We start from the raw sequence: 18,222 nt of genomic DNA, 5'->3' as shown, positions 1-18,222 counted from the left end.
TTATAATTATAGTTACTATAATTTACTTAAATTAATATTTTCCTAATTGTAATTACAGGGCATTGAAATACATTTTAACTGTTAAATTTATGTAATTTTATTGTAACCGATTACCTAATATATTTTTTTTAAAGTTCATGTAATATAATTATTAAGTACAGTGAACATATACAAATATACAAATACAAAAAAATATATATATATAAATTTTCCTGAACTTGTGTTTAGTCTTCTTTCTGGTTTTATTCAACATTTTTTTAAATACTTATAGAAAAGTAGATTAAAGAAAACAGTAAAGAATTTAAAGTACTCAAAATAGTTGAGTATTGTTTAGAAATCTCCAAATACAGACTTAATTTATTTGAGTTCAAACAACTTCTGGGTTTACAGTGTAAATATATTTTTAAAACATTTTAACAATGTAATAATTTAATTTACTTTCTAAAAAAAAAGTTACATGATATATTTCACTTTAAGTGAACTACTGTAACAGTTGTTTTTAAAACAATTTGTATAAAAAATAAATAAACTAAAAGTGTACTTCATAGTTGTCTATTTATTTAAAATATACTATATTGTATTTTTTATGTATGATAAAATTTTACTTTCAAACATTTGATGAAAAGATAATATTAATGTGCTTTTATTATATTTTAAGTAAGTACATAAATCTGTTAGTATATTTACAGCATACTTAGACATTTCTCAATATATTTTGAGTACAATTAAGTATATATATTTTTTTCACCAGGGTAGTGCATCGCAAAAAATAAGAATATTATATATCTGCTGGTGTTGATCCACTGTGTTTTATTATCAAGTCTAAAGTCAGTGCAGTTTTGTTTCCCCACAAAATCTTACAGCACTTCATGTTTCCCTCTGCTACTGACAACTTTTATGGAGATGAGGATTTCATTTTCCAGCAGGACTTGCCACACTCCTATCTTACAGCTGTAATTAACGGTGTGTTTGTTCCAGAAAGACTCATAATGATGATGCTGATGATTTTAATGATTATTATGATGGTCTCACTGTCTTTTATATCTGTTTTTCTGGACTAACTGTCTCTTCTCTGTCCTCTGTAGGTGTGTCCTGTAGTTGTGACTAGTAGATTGTATCTGTATAGTTTGCTGAACTCTCTTCTCTTTTCTCTCTATCACTCCATTTCCCTCTTTTGTTCTTCCCTTCTCCTTCATTCTCATTGGCTGCCGCATGCTCGCTCTTCATTTTCCTCCGCTTACACAAACATGACCTCCCCTGTTTTACTCTGTGGGTGTGTATGGACGCATGCCCACGTGTGTGTGCTTGACCACAGACCCCGTCGACCCATCAGACGATGATTTGTTCCATCTCTTTGATAAATTCCCCACCCCCATCCCAGATACCTCCACTCCCATGATCCCCCCTGTAGGCGTGCAGGCCGTGGCGCTGACCTCGGACTCAGTCAGGGTCAGCTGGGCCGATAACTCCATCAGCAAGAACCAGAAGTCCAGTGAAGTTCGGTACTACAGCGTCAAGTGGAAGACCAGCCACTCCACCAGCGGCAAATACAAGGTAAAACAGAGGGATGGGTGGAGAGAGTGATGGAAGGATTAATGACTAGATAAATTAATTAATAAAAAAAGAGGGAGAGAGAGTGATATGTCCATACATACCCGAATAAACCACTTAACTTAGCTTATGTTGAGATAGCTAGCTATAGAAATGAGAATAGATGGATAGACCATTGGATTGGTTAAAAAAGAATGTTGAATAGATGGATTGATGGATGTACAAAAAAATTATTTGTTAGATAAAGTGTTGAATGGGTGGGTGCATGGATGGATGGATGGATGGATGGATGGAGGAATGAGTGTAGAGATGGATAGAGGGGTGGACACATTGATTTGATGCTCATTGGGTGATACATGTATCAGTAGACTTATTTATGAGAAGTAGGATTAGATATTATATATATATATATATGGATGAATCATGTGATTTATAAATGGATGACTGAGAATATTGTGAGGGATGGTGAATGGATGAATGATTAGGTTTATGGATCAGTGGGTGGAAACGTGAACGGAGAGATGGATGGATGGATGGATGGATGGACTGATTTGTTGGTAGAATATTGGTTGGGTGGATAGATTAATTAATGAATATAATGATGGATAAATGGAAGAGTGAGTGAGTCAGTGGCTGAATGTAGGGTTAATGTAGTGTATAAATTGTTAAATAAAAGTTTGGGTGGATGGATGGATGAGTGTAGAGAGGAATGCACGGGAACCTCCTGGATAGATTGGAGGGTAGGATGTTGATTGGGTGAATATATAAATGGATGGATCATGTAATGGATTGATGAATAGATTGACTGGGTAAGTCAATGAATGGGAATGAATTGTTGAATAGGACATTGTGTGGGTTGGTGGATGGATTGCTAGATAGAACGTTGGTTGGGTGGATGGATGGAAGAGTGGACTTATGGGTGAGTTGGATGGATGAATGAATAAATGTAGGGATTGATTGGTGGGTAGAATATTGGTTGGGTAGATAGTGGATACATGGATGAGTGAATGAGTCAGGGGCTGAATGTAGGGTATGAATTGTTAAATCAAGTTTTGGTTTGTATTGATGAATTGCTGGACTATATTTAGATGGAGGAGATGGATTGATGAATGCTTAGATTGGTAGAATGTTGTTGCATGGATGAAGAAATGAACTTATAGACAGTCAGTGAGTAAATTGATGGATGGACGCTTCATAATCTTCTACCTGTTCTTCCAGTCTGCAGACACCACAGCTCTGAGCCACACTGTGACGGGCCTGAAACCCAACACCATGTACGAGTTCGCTGTGATGGTAACAAAAGGCCGCAAGTCCAGCACCTGGAGTATGACTGCCCATGCAACCACCTATGAAGCAGGTACACACACACACATACACACATGCACACACACACACACACACACAGGCATGAACTACTGCACATACAAATACATCTATTATAAATTTATGTGTGCCTTGGGCGAACGAGAACACAAATCCACAGGAGAGAGAAAACAGTGTTTTCCACCTGAGGAGATGTTTATTGGTGCGGTGGAGGAGCAGAGCGGTGGAGGAAATTTGTCCCGGTGCATGCGTGAACACGTTGGCTCGAGGGCAGGAAGACCGGCCGCTGTCTGCGGCTCTGTGAGCCACCAGGGAGGAGAGAGAAGAGAGTGAGAGAGATTAGTGGAGGCAGTTTCCGAAGGGAGAAAGCTGCAGCCGAGAGCTCTTCGTCTTCCTCTGACATTCCTGTAATATAGAGAGGCGGAGAGGACCAGCCGACCAACCGAGTCCATCCCCAGCCCCTAACTCCAGCTCCCCAGCTCCCCAGCTCCCAGCCCATAGTCCTAAACCCTCAGACCAACTACTACCAAGTCCTGCCCCCTGAGCTTGCTGGTGTTTATGGTATGGGGCTGTCCTTGGTGCTGAATCAGTGCATGGCACTGTGGTTGGTGTTGAACCAAGGAAAAGGTCATTGATAGCAAAGTTGTGGGTTCGATACCCATCTCTATTAACTGCTGGGCCCTTGTTTAAAGCCCTCAATGATATTTACTCCAAGAGCATCATAGCATGGCTGACCCAGAGCAAATGTGTGGGTTTGATACCCAAGTCAACCAAGCTACCACTGTTGGGCCCTTAAACAAGTCATTTAATACCCTCTGCACCAAAGGCACCATAGCATGGCCAACCCTGTGCTCTGAAGTACTTTAGCTGGGATATGAACCAAAAACCTTGTTGTAGGTTTGATATCAAGGTTTGCCCTTTGCCCTTAACCCTCACTAGTTCCCAGCCATTGCAGTTCTCTGGTTGTTTTATGGTAACTGGGTCTGACTCAGACAGTCCAGCACAGGTACTTTATATTAAGTACTGTACCAAGGTTTTAGACCACATTACGAGAACTAAATGAGAGCACAGTGATTGAGAGCCAGAGATGACCCTGATCCAAAAACTTCTGCCCAAAACCTTCTCTGGCTCTGTGGCTCTGTGTTGCTGTCTTTGGTGCTGAACTGAGTACTGGGGCATTGATAGCAAAGGTGTGGGTTTAATACCCTAGTCAACTAAGCTACCACTGTTGGGCTCTTAAACAAGGCCTTTAATACCATCTGAACCAAGTGCACAATAGCATGGCCAGCCCTGTGCTCTGACCCCAACTCTTTAAACTGAGATATGAGCCAAAAAACTTGGCTCATGGGTTTGGCTCAGACAGTCCAGCACTGGTACTTTATATTAAGTACTGTACCAAGGGTTTAGGCACCTGATTACATTATGAGAACTATCGGAGAGTCTTTTTTTTTAAATAAAAGTTGACCTTGTGCACAGAACCTTCTCTGGCCCTTAAACAAGGCCCTTAACAACTTGTGCACCAAGAGCACCATAGCATGGCCAACCCTGTGCTCTAAACCCAACCCTTTAGGCTGGGATATGAGCCAAAAACAGAGCTTGTTAATGACATGGTTGTGGGTTCGATACCCAGGTTCGACAATCTGCCACTGTTGTGCTTTTCTGGTGATGTGTTCACTTATTTTCACTCATAATTAAATGGATGTATCCCTTTGTATATCGGGTTAGTTTGATGCTGGCATCACCAAGACGACGTTCAGTGTTTTGTCCTCGGCTGTGGTCAGTCACACGCTGTGTGTACCACCTATTTAGACCCTAATTACCTGTGGCTTTGTTTGAGTTTGTCTGATAAACAGTGGGACTCTTGCTCTTTCCTCATTACCCAGTGTGCACTGCTCCCCACCAAGCGCAAGCTATGATCTCAGCTGTATTTTGCAGAACCCACTGTTGATAAAGTCTTAAAAATAGACCTTAATTGTGCTGCATAGACTTTTGATTCCTTTAAAACCCAAGTTCATTCTGCACATTCATTGTTTCTTCTAATATCAATGTTATTTAAAAAAAAATGATCCTAATTGTTAGAGTTTTAACTGTCCAGAGTGCATTGAGTGTAATAACAAGTTAAATGTATTTATACTGTATTTAAAGTTCCAATATTTGAATATAATGTGATTTGGGAGATTTCCATTGGTTTCATTATATTTTGCCAAAAAGTGAAAAGCAATAAGCAATAAGTGATTATTTTTTTATTCAATACAAAATTCATACATCCTAATACTGTCTAACTCTTTGCAATATCCAGCACCAAGCTCCGCCCCCAAGGACCTCACAGTGATTGGCCGAGAGGGTCGACCCAGGTCTATTCTAATCAGTTGGCAGCCGCCCCTTGAAGCAAACGGCAGGATTACAGGTAAGATTACACCTCCATCAGCATGGCCTCCATCCACCCACCTGAGGACACCCTTCCATAGCCCTTCATAGTCCTTTCATTGGCTAGTTGTGCTGTTGTGATGTCAGCTATTCATAACTTATTACAGTTTTTAACTTTTATATATGACATTTTAGGTATATATTTGGGTATATGACATCATCTGATCTTTATACAGTGCCTGGCCTGCCTGTCTTTGTTGAATCGCCTTTAGCTTCGATTTCTTTGACGCATGCACTGTGGCATTGTTTCAATAAGCTTCTGCAATGTCACAAGATTTATTTTAATCCAGTGTTGCTGGATTCATTTTTCACCAAGATCTTGCAGCAGCATTGATGATGGTAGAGTCTGACCACTGCACAAAGCAGCTCTTCTCCATCCAGCACATCCCAAAGATTCTCAATGAGGTTAAGGTCTGGACTCTGTGGTGAACTCTCTCTCAATCCATGTGTGAAAATGATGATCTCATGCTCCCTGAACTCTGAACTCTTTCACAATTCCAGCTCCATGAATCCTGAGATTGTTATTTTGGAATATGGCCACGTTCATCAGGGAAGAAATATAAAATACATTGATGGAATAACCTGGTCTATATTCAGTATATTCAGGTAGTCAGCTGACCTCATTCTTTCAGCACGTACTGTTGCTGAACCTAAACCTGCAGACCAACTGCAGCATCAACCCCACATCATTTACTTGACTACATTGACTTTTAGGCAAGGCAGTGTATGTCCTGAAATTACTGGTTGGATTTAGTAATCTCTCTCTCTCTCTCTCTCTCTCTCTCTCTCTCTTTCTCTCTCTTTCTCTTTCTCTCTCTTTCTCTCTCTCTCTCTCAGGTTATATTGTGTACTACACACTGGATAAGAACATGCCTATAGATGATTGGGTGATGGAGCCCATCAGTGGAGACAGGTTGACCCACCAGGTGATGGACTTAAATCTAGACACGGTCTACTACTTCCGCATCCAGGCCAAGAACGCCAAGGGGGTGGGGCCTCTCTCCGACCCCGTCCAGTACAGGACATCTAAAGGTACAAAAAACACATAATTAATGGAAATGTGTGTATTTTTAATATCTATATTGGCTGTCCTGAGGATGCAGTGGATTGCAAATTGTACAACATTTGTTTGACATTGTCCAGGGGTGTCCAAACTTTTGCATGCATGTGTAAAACTGTATAAAAGTCAATTAAAAACATTTACTACACACTGCACTGCACTGTCCACTGTGTGTGATAATATCAGTCTTGATATATGATGATGTATGATTCCTTGCACACACATTATTACACTGTAGTGCCGTGAGCATGCCGGCCAGTGTTCAGCCTCGCTCACAAGATATCACCTCACAACGTATACAGCTGTGGCCGTTCCCAGGCCATTCCCTGAGGTAGAACCTCATGATGAGTTTGCAAACTGCTGTCCACTAACTAAATTGTATATTGTGTGTTGGATGAATCAATCAGAGCTCAGTCTGATTATGAGTTTTTTTATGAAATCAGTTTATTAGAACAGATTATCAGATTATCAGATTATCAGGTTTGAGATGAATAAGGAGCTGCTGGGTTTCTGTGTGAGGTCACTGTATCTGTAATCATCCATCATCATCAGGACAGGTTAAAGACACACACACAGTCCCCTACACACACATACACACACACACACACACACACACCGTCTCTCTGAGGGTAATCTAATTAATGTGATCTCCAACATCTGCTACCCTCATGATGTTCTGTTCACCGTTTGTTGAGGTCTCCCTGGTCTGCTGTCTTACAACATTAACCTGCTGACCAGCAATCAGCTTTATTATAATAGTGTCCAATAAAATCAGATAATGGGAGATAATAGAGATACACAAATCCACAGTGTGTGTATTTGCTTTAGTAGTTTCTGTTGTGTATTTTAGACAAGTCGCAAGTTATTAAAGCTGATTTTGAGTCAATAGTGAGATAGAGTTAAGTCACAATTTAGTCAACCCTCTATGGCATGATGTTGCCCTCAGGCAATAAACTGTCTTTTGGTTATTGCACTTTTCCATACCAAACCGCTTGGTGGTGTTAGAGTGGGGTAGCTAGCTAAATTTAGTAAAGCTAAGTAAAGTAAACAGAACTGTATTAAAAAATACAGTTAAATAAAAGTCGAGTGCTGGATGCTTATCTACACAGATTTATCACCTGAAAACTATTTATTTGGGTGAGTAAAGCACTTTTGTTTGTTTACAGTAAGTTTAGATTCCCACATTTCTCCCGCACTAAGGCTGGAGCATTAGCATTTGTGGCTAACTGCTGGCTAATGCCGCCCGAAAGCTCTTTGCCCCACATAGCCCCACATAGCTGCACATAACTTACTAAACATAGGGTGACCAAACGTCTGTATTTCCCGGGACATGTCTGTATGTCACGTCCTGTCCCGGGCGTCCCTTTTTTTTTTTTTTTTTTTTTAAGTAGTAAATGTCCTGGTTTTTAAATTACCTTGATTGGACCATTAAATTTACAGGCACTAGGGCACTGCACACGGCGCTGCGTGGGACATAATCCATGAGAGCAGTAGACAGCGTCAGTCTCACAGTCAGAGCAGCCCCCCTATCCCACCAACCCCCGCCCCCCCGGTCCCATGTGTCCTGGTTTACACACATGAAAATATGGTCGCCCAACTAAACTCGTAGACTACAGTCCGATATACTCACCTCTGAACAGATAAAGAACTAGCGCTGCGGTTAGAGGTTAATGCTAATGCTGCTCCAGCAGTGCTAGCCAGGGTTAGGAGAAGGCTACAGTCCGATAATACTGGCTTTACTGCTTCTTACAACCTGACTGGTAAAATTCATACATAAGGCGCACTGGACTTAAAGGTGCACTGACTATTTTTTTTAAAGTGTGCCTTGTAGAGCAAAAAAAAAGGTACATTATTGTTCTAAACTTACAAAAACATGATTTTTATATATATATATATATATATATATATATATATATATATATATATATATATATATATATATATATATATATATATATATCAACATTATGTAGATCACTTTTGTTAGGGCCATCATATAGAAATAATGGTGATCCAAATCATAGGTCCAAGTCAAGTCATGAGTGAGTTAAATAAAACTCAAAATCAAGACTCAAGTCATAAGAGTTATATTAAAGTACTAAGTATTAAGCTTAAACATGGGTTGAACCAAAAGTCAATTAAACGTCTGAGTCTGAGTGAGTTATAAGCCAGTTTAGTGCCAAGCTGAGTCAAGTCACAAGTCAATTAAGAGTCAAAACGGAGTCATTAATCAGAAAGAAAACAAGTTGTGTTGAGTTGAGTTGGGGATAAGTTGATGATTGATGAGTGGATGAGTCAGGAAAGGATAAACATGAGTCAAGTCGCAATAGTCAAGTGCATGTACAAGTTGTGAGTTGTGAGTCAGTCAGGAGTGAGTCTTTGTTGAGTTAGGAGTTTGAGTTGATAGTTAGATAGACAAGAACGAATCAGAATTGAGTCAAGTTGAGAAACACTCTGTTAATAATTCTGTTTTTTTTAAGTCCTGGTTAATGTTTGAGTTGGTCAAGGACCTGTTTCTAAATTGAGCTGTGAGTCAGTCAAGCTCAAATCATAAAAAAGTTTAGTTTAGTTGCAAAGTCTGAATTGAGTCACATGTCCGTCACAATATCTAATGTTCCACAATGAAGCATCTACTTCTTAACTTGTTGACTTTAATAATTCACGTACATAATTGACTGTATATCTGTATAGCAGTTCAATCAGTTTATGCAGCCGGGTTTAAATGTACTATTTAGAGTAGGCAGTTAAAGAGGCGGAGTCGTACATTAATAAAAGCAGCAGTCTGACAGTAAAGGTCAGGTCCATTTCACCTTCTCCCGTAAACACCGCGCTCTCCCTGATGTGTGATTACAGACAGATTTAGGCCTCTCGGCAGCTCGGATCAAACGCGGCCCGACAGATGAGAAATAAGAGCATTTATTAGTATTAGAGCGAAGTGCTGGCAGCCTGTCACCAGAGAGCAGATCAGACTCTCAGACTTATACATTACAATGCTAACGTATGCAGATCACATCTCTCGTATATATATATATAATAATGCAGAGAGTGAGAGACAGAGAGAGAATGAGAGGAGAAAGACGTAGCTGCTTAGATGCACAGAACAAATAGGAATATGTGATGCATTCCTCCTCTGAAAATACAATTTACCTCTTTTTTTTCATCTAATACCAATGTTGTCACGCTCGATTTGGGTTCAGGTAACAGTAATTCCTTTGATGGAACAAGGCTAAATAATATTCTGCTGCTGCCTCATTGATTTTTCTCTTTCTCTGTGTTTCTTTCTATTGTAGTTGAGCACCCTGACAAGATGGCCAATGACCAAGGTAAGCAGCTGATTTTATACATACCTCAAAGATGTGGTTTGGCAAAAAAAAATATCCAATTTATACAGTTTGCCTCTTGAACACGTAGTAAATTAGTTAAGACAGGTTTTTTTTTTTTGGTTTTTAATGTTACAGTAGGTCTCTGGAGCCAATCTGAGTGAACTCATAATAGATAGATGGATGGATGGATGGATGGATGGATGGATGGATGGATGGATGGATGGATGGATGGATGGATGGATGAGTTGTGAATCAGTAAAGGGCAAATCCTGTGTTAAGTTGAGGTTAGTTGAGTTTGTCTGAGTAAAGTTAAGAGTCAGTTAAAAGAAGAGTTTGAGTCAAGTCGTAAATCTATTGAAAGGCAAATCTCAATCCATTCTTCAGTCAGTTCAAATCGAATCTAATTCAAGTTATGAATCAATGTTGTTTAGAACGAATCTAAGTTGAGTTGTGAATCAGTAAAGGGCAAATTCTGTCTTAAGTTGAAGTTTATTTGAGCCTGAGTGAATTTAAGAGTCAGTCGAAGAAGAGTTTGAGTCAAGTCATAGATCTACTGAAAGGCAAATCTCAATCCATTCTTCAGATAAATCAAAGCAAATCTGATCATCAGTTGAGTCTTGAATCAGGTAACCTGAGGAAAGTCTGAGTTCACTCTTTTTCTGAATGCTTCTAAAGAACCAATCCTTACGCACCAAACATGTCTTAACTGATTTGTTCTCAACTCTATTTGTTCTAATGGAGGATTCAAACTCTTCAAAACTTTTTTTTTTTCTTTTTTTGTATTTAAATTATTGGCTTGACCCGTCCAGTGGCTCTAGTGAAGGTATCCAGGTAATCCAGGTAATAATGACTAGATCTATCTATTGAGTTTGAGGTTATGGGTGCCAATGCTGCGGTAGAGATCTTATTTCCAGTAAAACACAGCCGAGAACAGATATGACCTCCTGGGAACATGATCTCAGATCAGATTTTTTTTTTTTTTTTTTTTTTTATGAATTTCATGCATCAAACATTGTAGATAATTGAATTGGGGGTTTGGATGAAGCTGGATTGGAAGGGTTCGCTGAACTTATAAGAGCTGAGTCTTATAAGAGCTAACATTGTGTTAGGGGGAGGAAGAGGAGCAGGATAATGATGAGTGTGTGTGTGTGGATGTGGATAAGTGTGTAAGTGTATGTGTGTGTGTGTGTCACATCCGTCACAGGCTGACTAATGAGAGTTCGATTAGGGTTGTGTTTTAATTAAGACTGAAGCTCAGTACAGAAGACTCTTCTGTTGCTTTTAATTGACGTCTTGCGCAAATAAGCCCAGATTGAACGATGGGGATAAGGAGGGATATAGGGGGATAGAGGGGGTTTGAGGGGGTTTGAGGGGGTTTGAGGGGGAGTACGAGGTGCTTTGGTCTCCGGAATTTAATGACAGAATTAAAGTACCTGCTCGTTGACTTCAGAGCACAGCCAGACCCCATCGGCCCGCTGAATTCCAACTCTTTAACCATCACAAATCTGCCTTTAATATAATTAACCATCTGGGGAGGCAATTAATGACACATCGGAGCCAGGTTTGAGCCGAACGCACCCGTCTGTCACGGCAAAACCGCCCCTCGCTCCCCCGCCAGCCTCAGAGAAGGGCAAACATTGGAGCGAAACGCCGCTGACCTCAACATCTGTCACGCAGCCAGCAGTCCTTTTTGTTCCGTCGTGGCGGCGGCGGTTGTAAAGCGGCCAGGAGCGCTGCGATTTTTCTCTGAAATAAAGCGAGCGAGAGAGCTGGCGGAGGCACAGATTGAACTCTGCGGAGTTTCTGAATGTCACACCGCCTCGCCGCCGCAAGATCAATGTGCAGACACTGATGTGGTAAATGCGGTCAGTGCCACTGGTGGTGGGGCTACTCAACTTTACCGTGACAAACAACATCATTTGGGCTTGTACACACACAAACACTCACACATAGAAACACACACACACATGAAAAGGGTGGATAAAAATGCTGTGAAAAAAAAAACAAACAAAAATAAAGAAGTTCATTGTTGCAATAACAAAAATATCATATGTAAGAATGTAATGATGATCTACTACTGTATGCAAGCATGGAAAAAAGATAAAACTGTACTGTAATTGAGTTGAGGCTCTATTTCAGACCCTTTTGGAGCCTCTAGCCTCTAGGACACAAGATGAGATTGAGACGGTTGGGTTTGGACAGAGACTGTAAAAAAAGATGGACGCCGTGTCGCTGTTCCCATTCATTTAATGAAAATGAAGCCAAAATCTTCCTCCATGACTGTCATAAGCTATGATTCCAGAGGTCATCAAACCAGCAGTTTGGGAGTTATGTATGTCCTGGTAGCTGGTTATTGGATGACCTGGGTGAAGAAACAATGTATGAGCAGGCGTTCTAATACCTTCTAATACCTTGTCCATTGAGCGTTTGACCTCATATCTCCACAAAGTCTAAAAACACACACAAAGTGTGTGTGTGTGTGTGCGTGTGTGTTTTGACCGCAGGCTAAATGAGTTGTTGTCACAGTGAAAGCCTCAGTGCTTCACTACATATAAATCAACTGAACGGACGCCTCAGGAGGCAGCGGTGAAGCGGACTGGCCACAGATCGATGTGTGTGTGTTGAGTGTGTGTGTGTGTGTGTGCGTGTAGGAGTTAGTGGGGTGGAGGTGGGGGGTGAGCTTTAGTTGTTGCACTGGGGCATTCAGGTCCACACACACACACACACACACACACACACTTGTGCATACATGCATTGAACTCATCAGAGCTGAAGCGGGTGATTGATGGACGGTTGGGGATGCTCTCTGTTCTGTTTGAGTTCGAAACAAAATGTGTCATCCTGACTCTCGCTCAGACTAATGTGACTCATTCTTCACCTTCATCATCATCTCTCTCTCTCTCTCTCTTTCTCTCTCTCTGACTCTCTTTCTTTGTCTCTTTTTCTTATATAAATAAAAAAGCAGTGGATGTCAATGGTCAAATGTTTGGGTTAAAAATCTCATCTCCCCATCAGGCATCTATATCAGAACGTTTATGATCCCCAGTTAGTTCTGACCCTGCAATGTGATTGGCTGAGAGACGTTTTATGAATGACATTATCAGCCGGTAATGCACTGTAACCGAAGATCTCCATGTATTACTCTTCCACATACAGGTAACCTAGCATCGATGCAGCGCTTACAAGCCAAATACAAACCAAATGCGATGTCATTATTTATACACCACTGAGAGCTGCTGGATCCAATAGAGGCACAGTGCAGAAACACCATGTTTCCAATAGGCGGTGCAGGCAAAGACGGGGTCCAACAAATAAATAAGCCCAGTGATTCAAAAATACACATTATTTTACCACAGTTAGTTCCGATCCTGCAATGTGATTGGCTGAGAGGCGTTCTATGAGTGCTCGTATAGGTGTTTTATGTTTGAGTCAACCGACCCTGCAATGTGATTGACTGAGAGTACCGTTAACAGCCAGTAATGCACTGTTACCGAATATCACCATGTATTACTTCTCCACATACAGATAACCTAGCAACGATGCAGTGCTTACAACCCAAATACAAACCAAATGCGATGTCATTATACAGCACTGGGAGGTGCTGGATCCCATAGAGGCACAGTGCAGAAACACCATATTTCCAATAGGTGGCGCAGACAAAGAGGCTGTCCCACAAATAAATAAGCCCAGTGATTCAAATATACGCATTATTATAACACAGTTAGTTCCAATCCTGCAATGTGATTGGCTGAGAGGCGTTTTATGAGTGACATTATCAGCCGGTAATGCACAGTTACTGAAGCTCTCCATGTGTTACTCCGCCACATACAGGTAACCTAACATCGATGCAGCGCTTACAAACCAAATACAAACCAAATGAGATATCATTATACACCACTTATACACACAGCTAAGTACTGTAGATCTTATATATCTTATATTATTCATCAAATAAAACTTGATAACAAGATAAATAATAAATTGACAAAAGTCTCAAATGCAGAAACAGTTTTTTGAGTGAAAGCTGTATTAGTGAACCTGTACACTGATTATAATTCAGCATTTACAGGTTTTAGTGTTTGGAATCTGCACAAAAGGAGAAGGACATAACCCATTAATATTTAAAAAAAAGTAAAATAAAAAAAAAAAATACAGATTTGTAGTTTTATCACTGAGGATGACCTTGACTTAAAGGGTTAAAGGCTAAAAAAACCTGAAAGCACTTAAACCATTTGAAGAATTATTAGAAAATACACACACAAACACACACACACACACACCAATGCTCTTTTAGCCTTGACAGTCTGTTAAGGTTTGCTTTATACAATACTTGTTTACAGCACTTTCACAAACACACAAACAGTGCTGAGAGTACTAAAAGTAAGTACTACAGTTTTTCTTTTTTGATTTTTTGATATAAAAATGAATCCAGCTGTTTTTTTTTTTGTAGAATGTGCCCAAATTTTATGTTGAATGGACCAATCGAAATGCTTGCAAATAATTCAGAATTAATATATTTTACATTGACTTCCACTGAAGGTTAAGAAGATATTTCCTCTTCCTTTAAAGTAGCAATTTTGGAGATACAAGGTTTTTATGTGATAGTGATATATATGTACAGCTCTGGAAAAAAAAAAAAACACTTAAAAATTATGCGTTTCTTTGATTTTATCAAATTGAAAACCTCTGGAAACCTCTGGAAACTTTTCACCAGGAGTAAAGGCATAAAGTTATCCAAAAGCATTGTGTAAGACTGGTGGAGGAGAACATGATGCCAAGATGCATGAAAACTGTGATTAAAAACCAGAGTTATTCCACCAAATATTGATTTCTGAACTCTTAAAACTTTATGAATATGAACTTGTTTTCTTTACATTATTTGAGGTCTGAAAGCTCTACATCTTTTTTGTTATTTCAGCCATTTCTCATTTTCTGCAAATAAATGCTCTAAATGACTTAAATATTTTTATTTGGAATTTGGAAGAAATGTTGTCTGTAGTTTATAAAATAAAACAACAATGTTCATTTTACTCAAACATAAACCTATAAATAGCAAAATCAGAGAAACTGATACAGAAACTGAAGTTTCTGAGGAACTGTGCGTATCATCTCTATTTGCCCTCTTTGATCCTCATACTCACTCCTGCTCTTTGTGCCTGCAGGTCGTCATGGAGACAGCGGCTACTGGCCCTCTGACAACAATCTGATTGACAGGAGCAGTCTGAACGGTAAGCACAGGAATACGCTCATCGTTTCCCACAATGCACTGGGAGAGTTTTTTACCTGAGAGCACTCCACACATTCCACACTGCTCTGGAGTGAAAAACGTAACAAAACGGAGGCACGCCGTTCTTTTGATGTGCTGGCTCTCTGCCAGGCTTCTGATTGGGGTGGGTGCTGCTAGCAGGAAGGTGCTATATGGTTGCTGTGGTATTCTAGGTGGTATTTGTGGTGTTGCTGTGGTTTTCCAGGTTGTATTTGTGTTGTTGCTGTGGTATTCCAGGTAGTATTTGTGGTTTTTCCGTGGTTTTCCAGGTTGTATTTGTGTTGTTGCTGTGGTATTCCAGGTTGTATTTGTGTTGTTGCTATTGTATTCCAGGTGGTATTTGTGTTGGAGCTGTGGTATTCCAGGTGGTATTTTTGTGGTTGCTGTGGTATTCCAGGTGGTAGTTGTGGTGTTGCTGTGGTATTGCAAGTGGTATTTTTGTGGTCTTGCTGTGGTATTCCAGGTAGTATTTGTGGTATTGCTATCTTGATGTAGTGTTGCCAAATGATCAATTAGGTTAGTTTGGTGTTGTATGGTGGTTGCTATGATGTTGGGTGTGCTCACTGGTGTTCACGCAGTTGGATTCCATCTGTGTCCAACACAAATGTTAAGCATGGTTGCATATGTCTTTGTTTACGTGATAGGTGGCTGCTACGGTGTTTCTATGTGGCCCCTGATCATTTTTTTTGTGGTGTTGCAAAGTGTTTGCAGGGTGGTTGCTATGGTCTTAAACAATGGTTGCTAGGGCAGTTCCAAATGTTTGCCATGAGTGTTGCTTAGTGATGAATAAGCTATTGCTACCGTACATGTATTGCTGGGTTATTGGTAAGGCAGGTGGTTGCTCAGGTGTTGCCAAGCGGTTGCTATGGTACCACATGTAGTTGACTGGATATGAGTTTTGTTTGTTTTTGTTTTTTTTTTGGCTAGAAATCATCAAATATAGTCATATATATTAGAGCTAATAAAGCCCCTGTATTGTCTCACAATATAAAGGCAATATATTAAAGCCCTTTTTATTATTTAATTGTTCATGGATTTACTATAGTTAAAAATGTGTACAGACTTCCTGACTGCTCTAATGTGATGCTCAGTTTTTCTAACCTGTATGTTTCCCAAAAATACATAATAACTAATGACTTGTTTTGGGGTTTTGTTGGGAAAAGCTCTGGAATAGCGATGTTTTGGAGCAGGATTTCTCTGTAGTGGGGCTGATAACCTCTGATGAGTTTATGCCAAGCCTGTGGGAGAAGGGCGCCAACGCTCTCATTAATATTCATATGACACGGGTTGCCCCGATTCCTGGATTGTTTTTTGTTTATTTAGTTATTTTTTTGCGTATTGAGACGCGGTCTCTGATTTGCTCGTTGCATTTATAGTGCATTTGCTTCTAACCAAACAGACTATATAAGTATTGGAATACCTGTTTATTAAAATAGTGTATCCTGCTTTTGTTGGGGTAACTGTTTCTACTGTCCAGGGAAGGATTTCTGCTAGATGTTTTTGGTTTTTGGAGCATTGCAGTGTGGATAACATTGCATTTAGCTACAAGAGACAAGATAGTGAGGTCAGGATGTAGAATGATGATCACCTTGCCATCAGCTGCTGGAGCCCTGAAAGAGCACAATTGTTCACTCTTCCGACTTTGTGGGAACAGTTCAATGACATTCTGTGAACAAAAACACAAAAACTCCCATAAACACACTCCTAAACCTTGTGGAAAGCCTTCCCAAAAACGCTAAAGTTGTTATAGCATTAAAGGGTTAGCCAGCATCATATTCATATTAAACCTTATGGATTAAGAATGGGATGTCACTCAATTTTAAATGCGTGCGAAAGCAGGCGAGTGAATGCTTTTTGTGATATAGTGTATATATTTTAGAAGGAGATGAAAGACAGAATCAGGAAGTGGAGATGAAGCAGTGCAGCCCAGTTAATCAGCAGCTTCCCTCCCAATTATCAGCTCCTGAGACAGCTATACACTCTCATCACTTTAAAGAAGAAGCTGAGAGGGGCTTCACTGCGGGGGTCCGCTGCCCTCCAAACGCGCCGCCATATCCACACATACATATGTGCGTTGTTGCTTGGGTGTGTGTGTGTGTGTGTGTGTGTGTGTGTGTGGTTTTGGCCGCTCTGAAGGGAAATCTCTTAATTAAGACTGAGCAGGATAATCACAGGCTGCAGCAGGCGCACACTGGGGAGGCGTGTGTTTTGGAGTGTGTGTGTATGTGTGTGTGTGTGTGTTCGCTCTTCTGTGCACTTGTTTTCAGCTGCGGGTGTGTGTGTGTGTGTGTGTGTGTTTTTATGTTGCCTAAAGCATATGAAAAGTGTATCAATGAATTAGAGCCTTAGTGTGTGTGTGTGTGTAGCTGGGTGGTCCAGGCTTTATTTTTTTTATTATTACTATTATAATTTATTTGTTTGTTTATTTAATTATATATTTCTTAAAGAGCCACTAAACCCTAAACCAATTTTTTTTCCACAAATAGTTAAAATGTGTTCCAAGTAATGAAACATATCAGTCCTGCTTCAGTTTTTTTATATATATTTCCTTACCTTTAAAAAAACACTTTTACTGTGGTAAAAACTGCCTTCTCAGATTCTCATAATAATAATACCGCCCCCATGCTGACATCCAACCATCTGTGTCTCGCTTCTATCAGAGACACACTGCTGCTGCAGCTCCCTCCTGTCCCGCCTCTAAACCCATACATCACCCAGTGGCCCTCCCACACTACCCCTTCCATTTTTTTAAGCCTTTTTTAAATTTGGGTGGAGTCAGCAAAAATAAATCATCAATACCCACACACATATATTCTTAGAGAATTAAGCTGCCATCAACCATCAGAGAAGCTCAGAGGCAACAGACACTGGGTTATACCTCAGACCGTGAGTTTGTGCTGAAATCTGAGAAATAAAGCGTAAGGAGTAAACGAGTCACAGAAAGTTACTGCGAAAGGAGTGTTTATTATTGAGCGTTTAACGGATTTAATTCATCACAGATCCTTACCGAAGAGCGATGTAGCTGCAGTTTTTTTAAATGGAAAGATTTATTTCTTTCCAATTATACCACAGTTAGTTCCAACCCTGCAATGTGATTGGCTGAGAGGCATTCTGTGAGTGCCATTATCAGCCGGTAATGCACTGTAACTGAAGCTCTTTATGTAATACTCCGCCACATACAGGTAACCTAGCAACAATGCGCGATGCAGCGCTTACAAACCAAACAGAGCAGAGTTTTTATAACCAAACAGATTTTTTATTAAATATTAGCT

The 18,222-nt window shown here is 40.0% G+C and overlaps 1 protein-coding gene across 2 annotated transcripts in view; it reads left to right on the top strand.

The window, feature by feature from the left end:
* Window positions 1–18,222, top strand: part of dcc (DCC netrin 1 receptor) — a 442,661-nt gene that overhangs the window by 366,678 nt on the left and 57,761 nt on the right. The window contains exons 17-22 of one of the 2 annotated variants that reach the window (XM_022668821.2): window positions 1,382–1,554; window positions 2,770–2,908; window positions 5,174–5,281; window positions 6,139–6,333; window positions 9,652–9,684; window positions 14,847–14,912. In XM_022668821.2, coding sequence (XP_022524542.1) covers window positions 1,382–1,554; window positions 2,770–2,908; window positions 5,174–5,281; window positions 6,139–6,333; window positions 9,652–9,684; window positions 14,847–14,912 — 714 coding nt within the window. Of the gene's footprint in view, window positions 1–1,315; window positions 1,555–2,769; window positions 2,909–5,173; window positions 5,282–6,138; window positions 6,334–9,651; window positions 9,685–14,846; window positions 14,913–18,222 lie in introns of both variants that reach the window. The other variant, XM_022668820.2, reaches the window with a different exon arrangement.

The sequence above is a fragment of the Astyanax mexicanus genome, chromosome 1 (assembly GCF_023375975.1).
Source record: "Astyanax mexicanus isolate ESR-SI-001 chromosome 1, AstMex3_surface, whole genome shotgun sequence".
In the NCBI taxonomy this organism is placed as follows: Eukaryota; Metazoa; Chordata; class Actinopteri; order Characiformes; family Acestrorhamphidae; genus Astyanax; species Astyanax mexicanus.
This window is presented reverse-complemented; position numbering and strand designations above follow the sequence as displayed.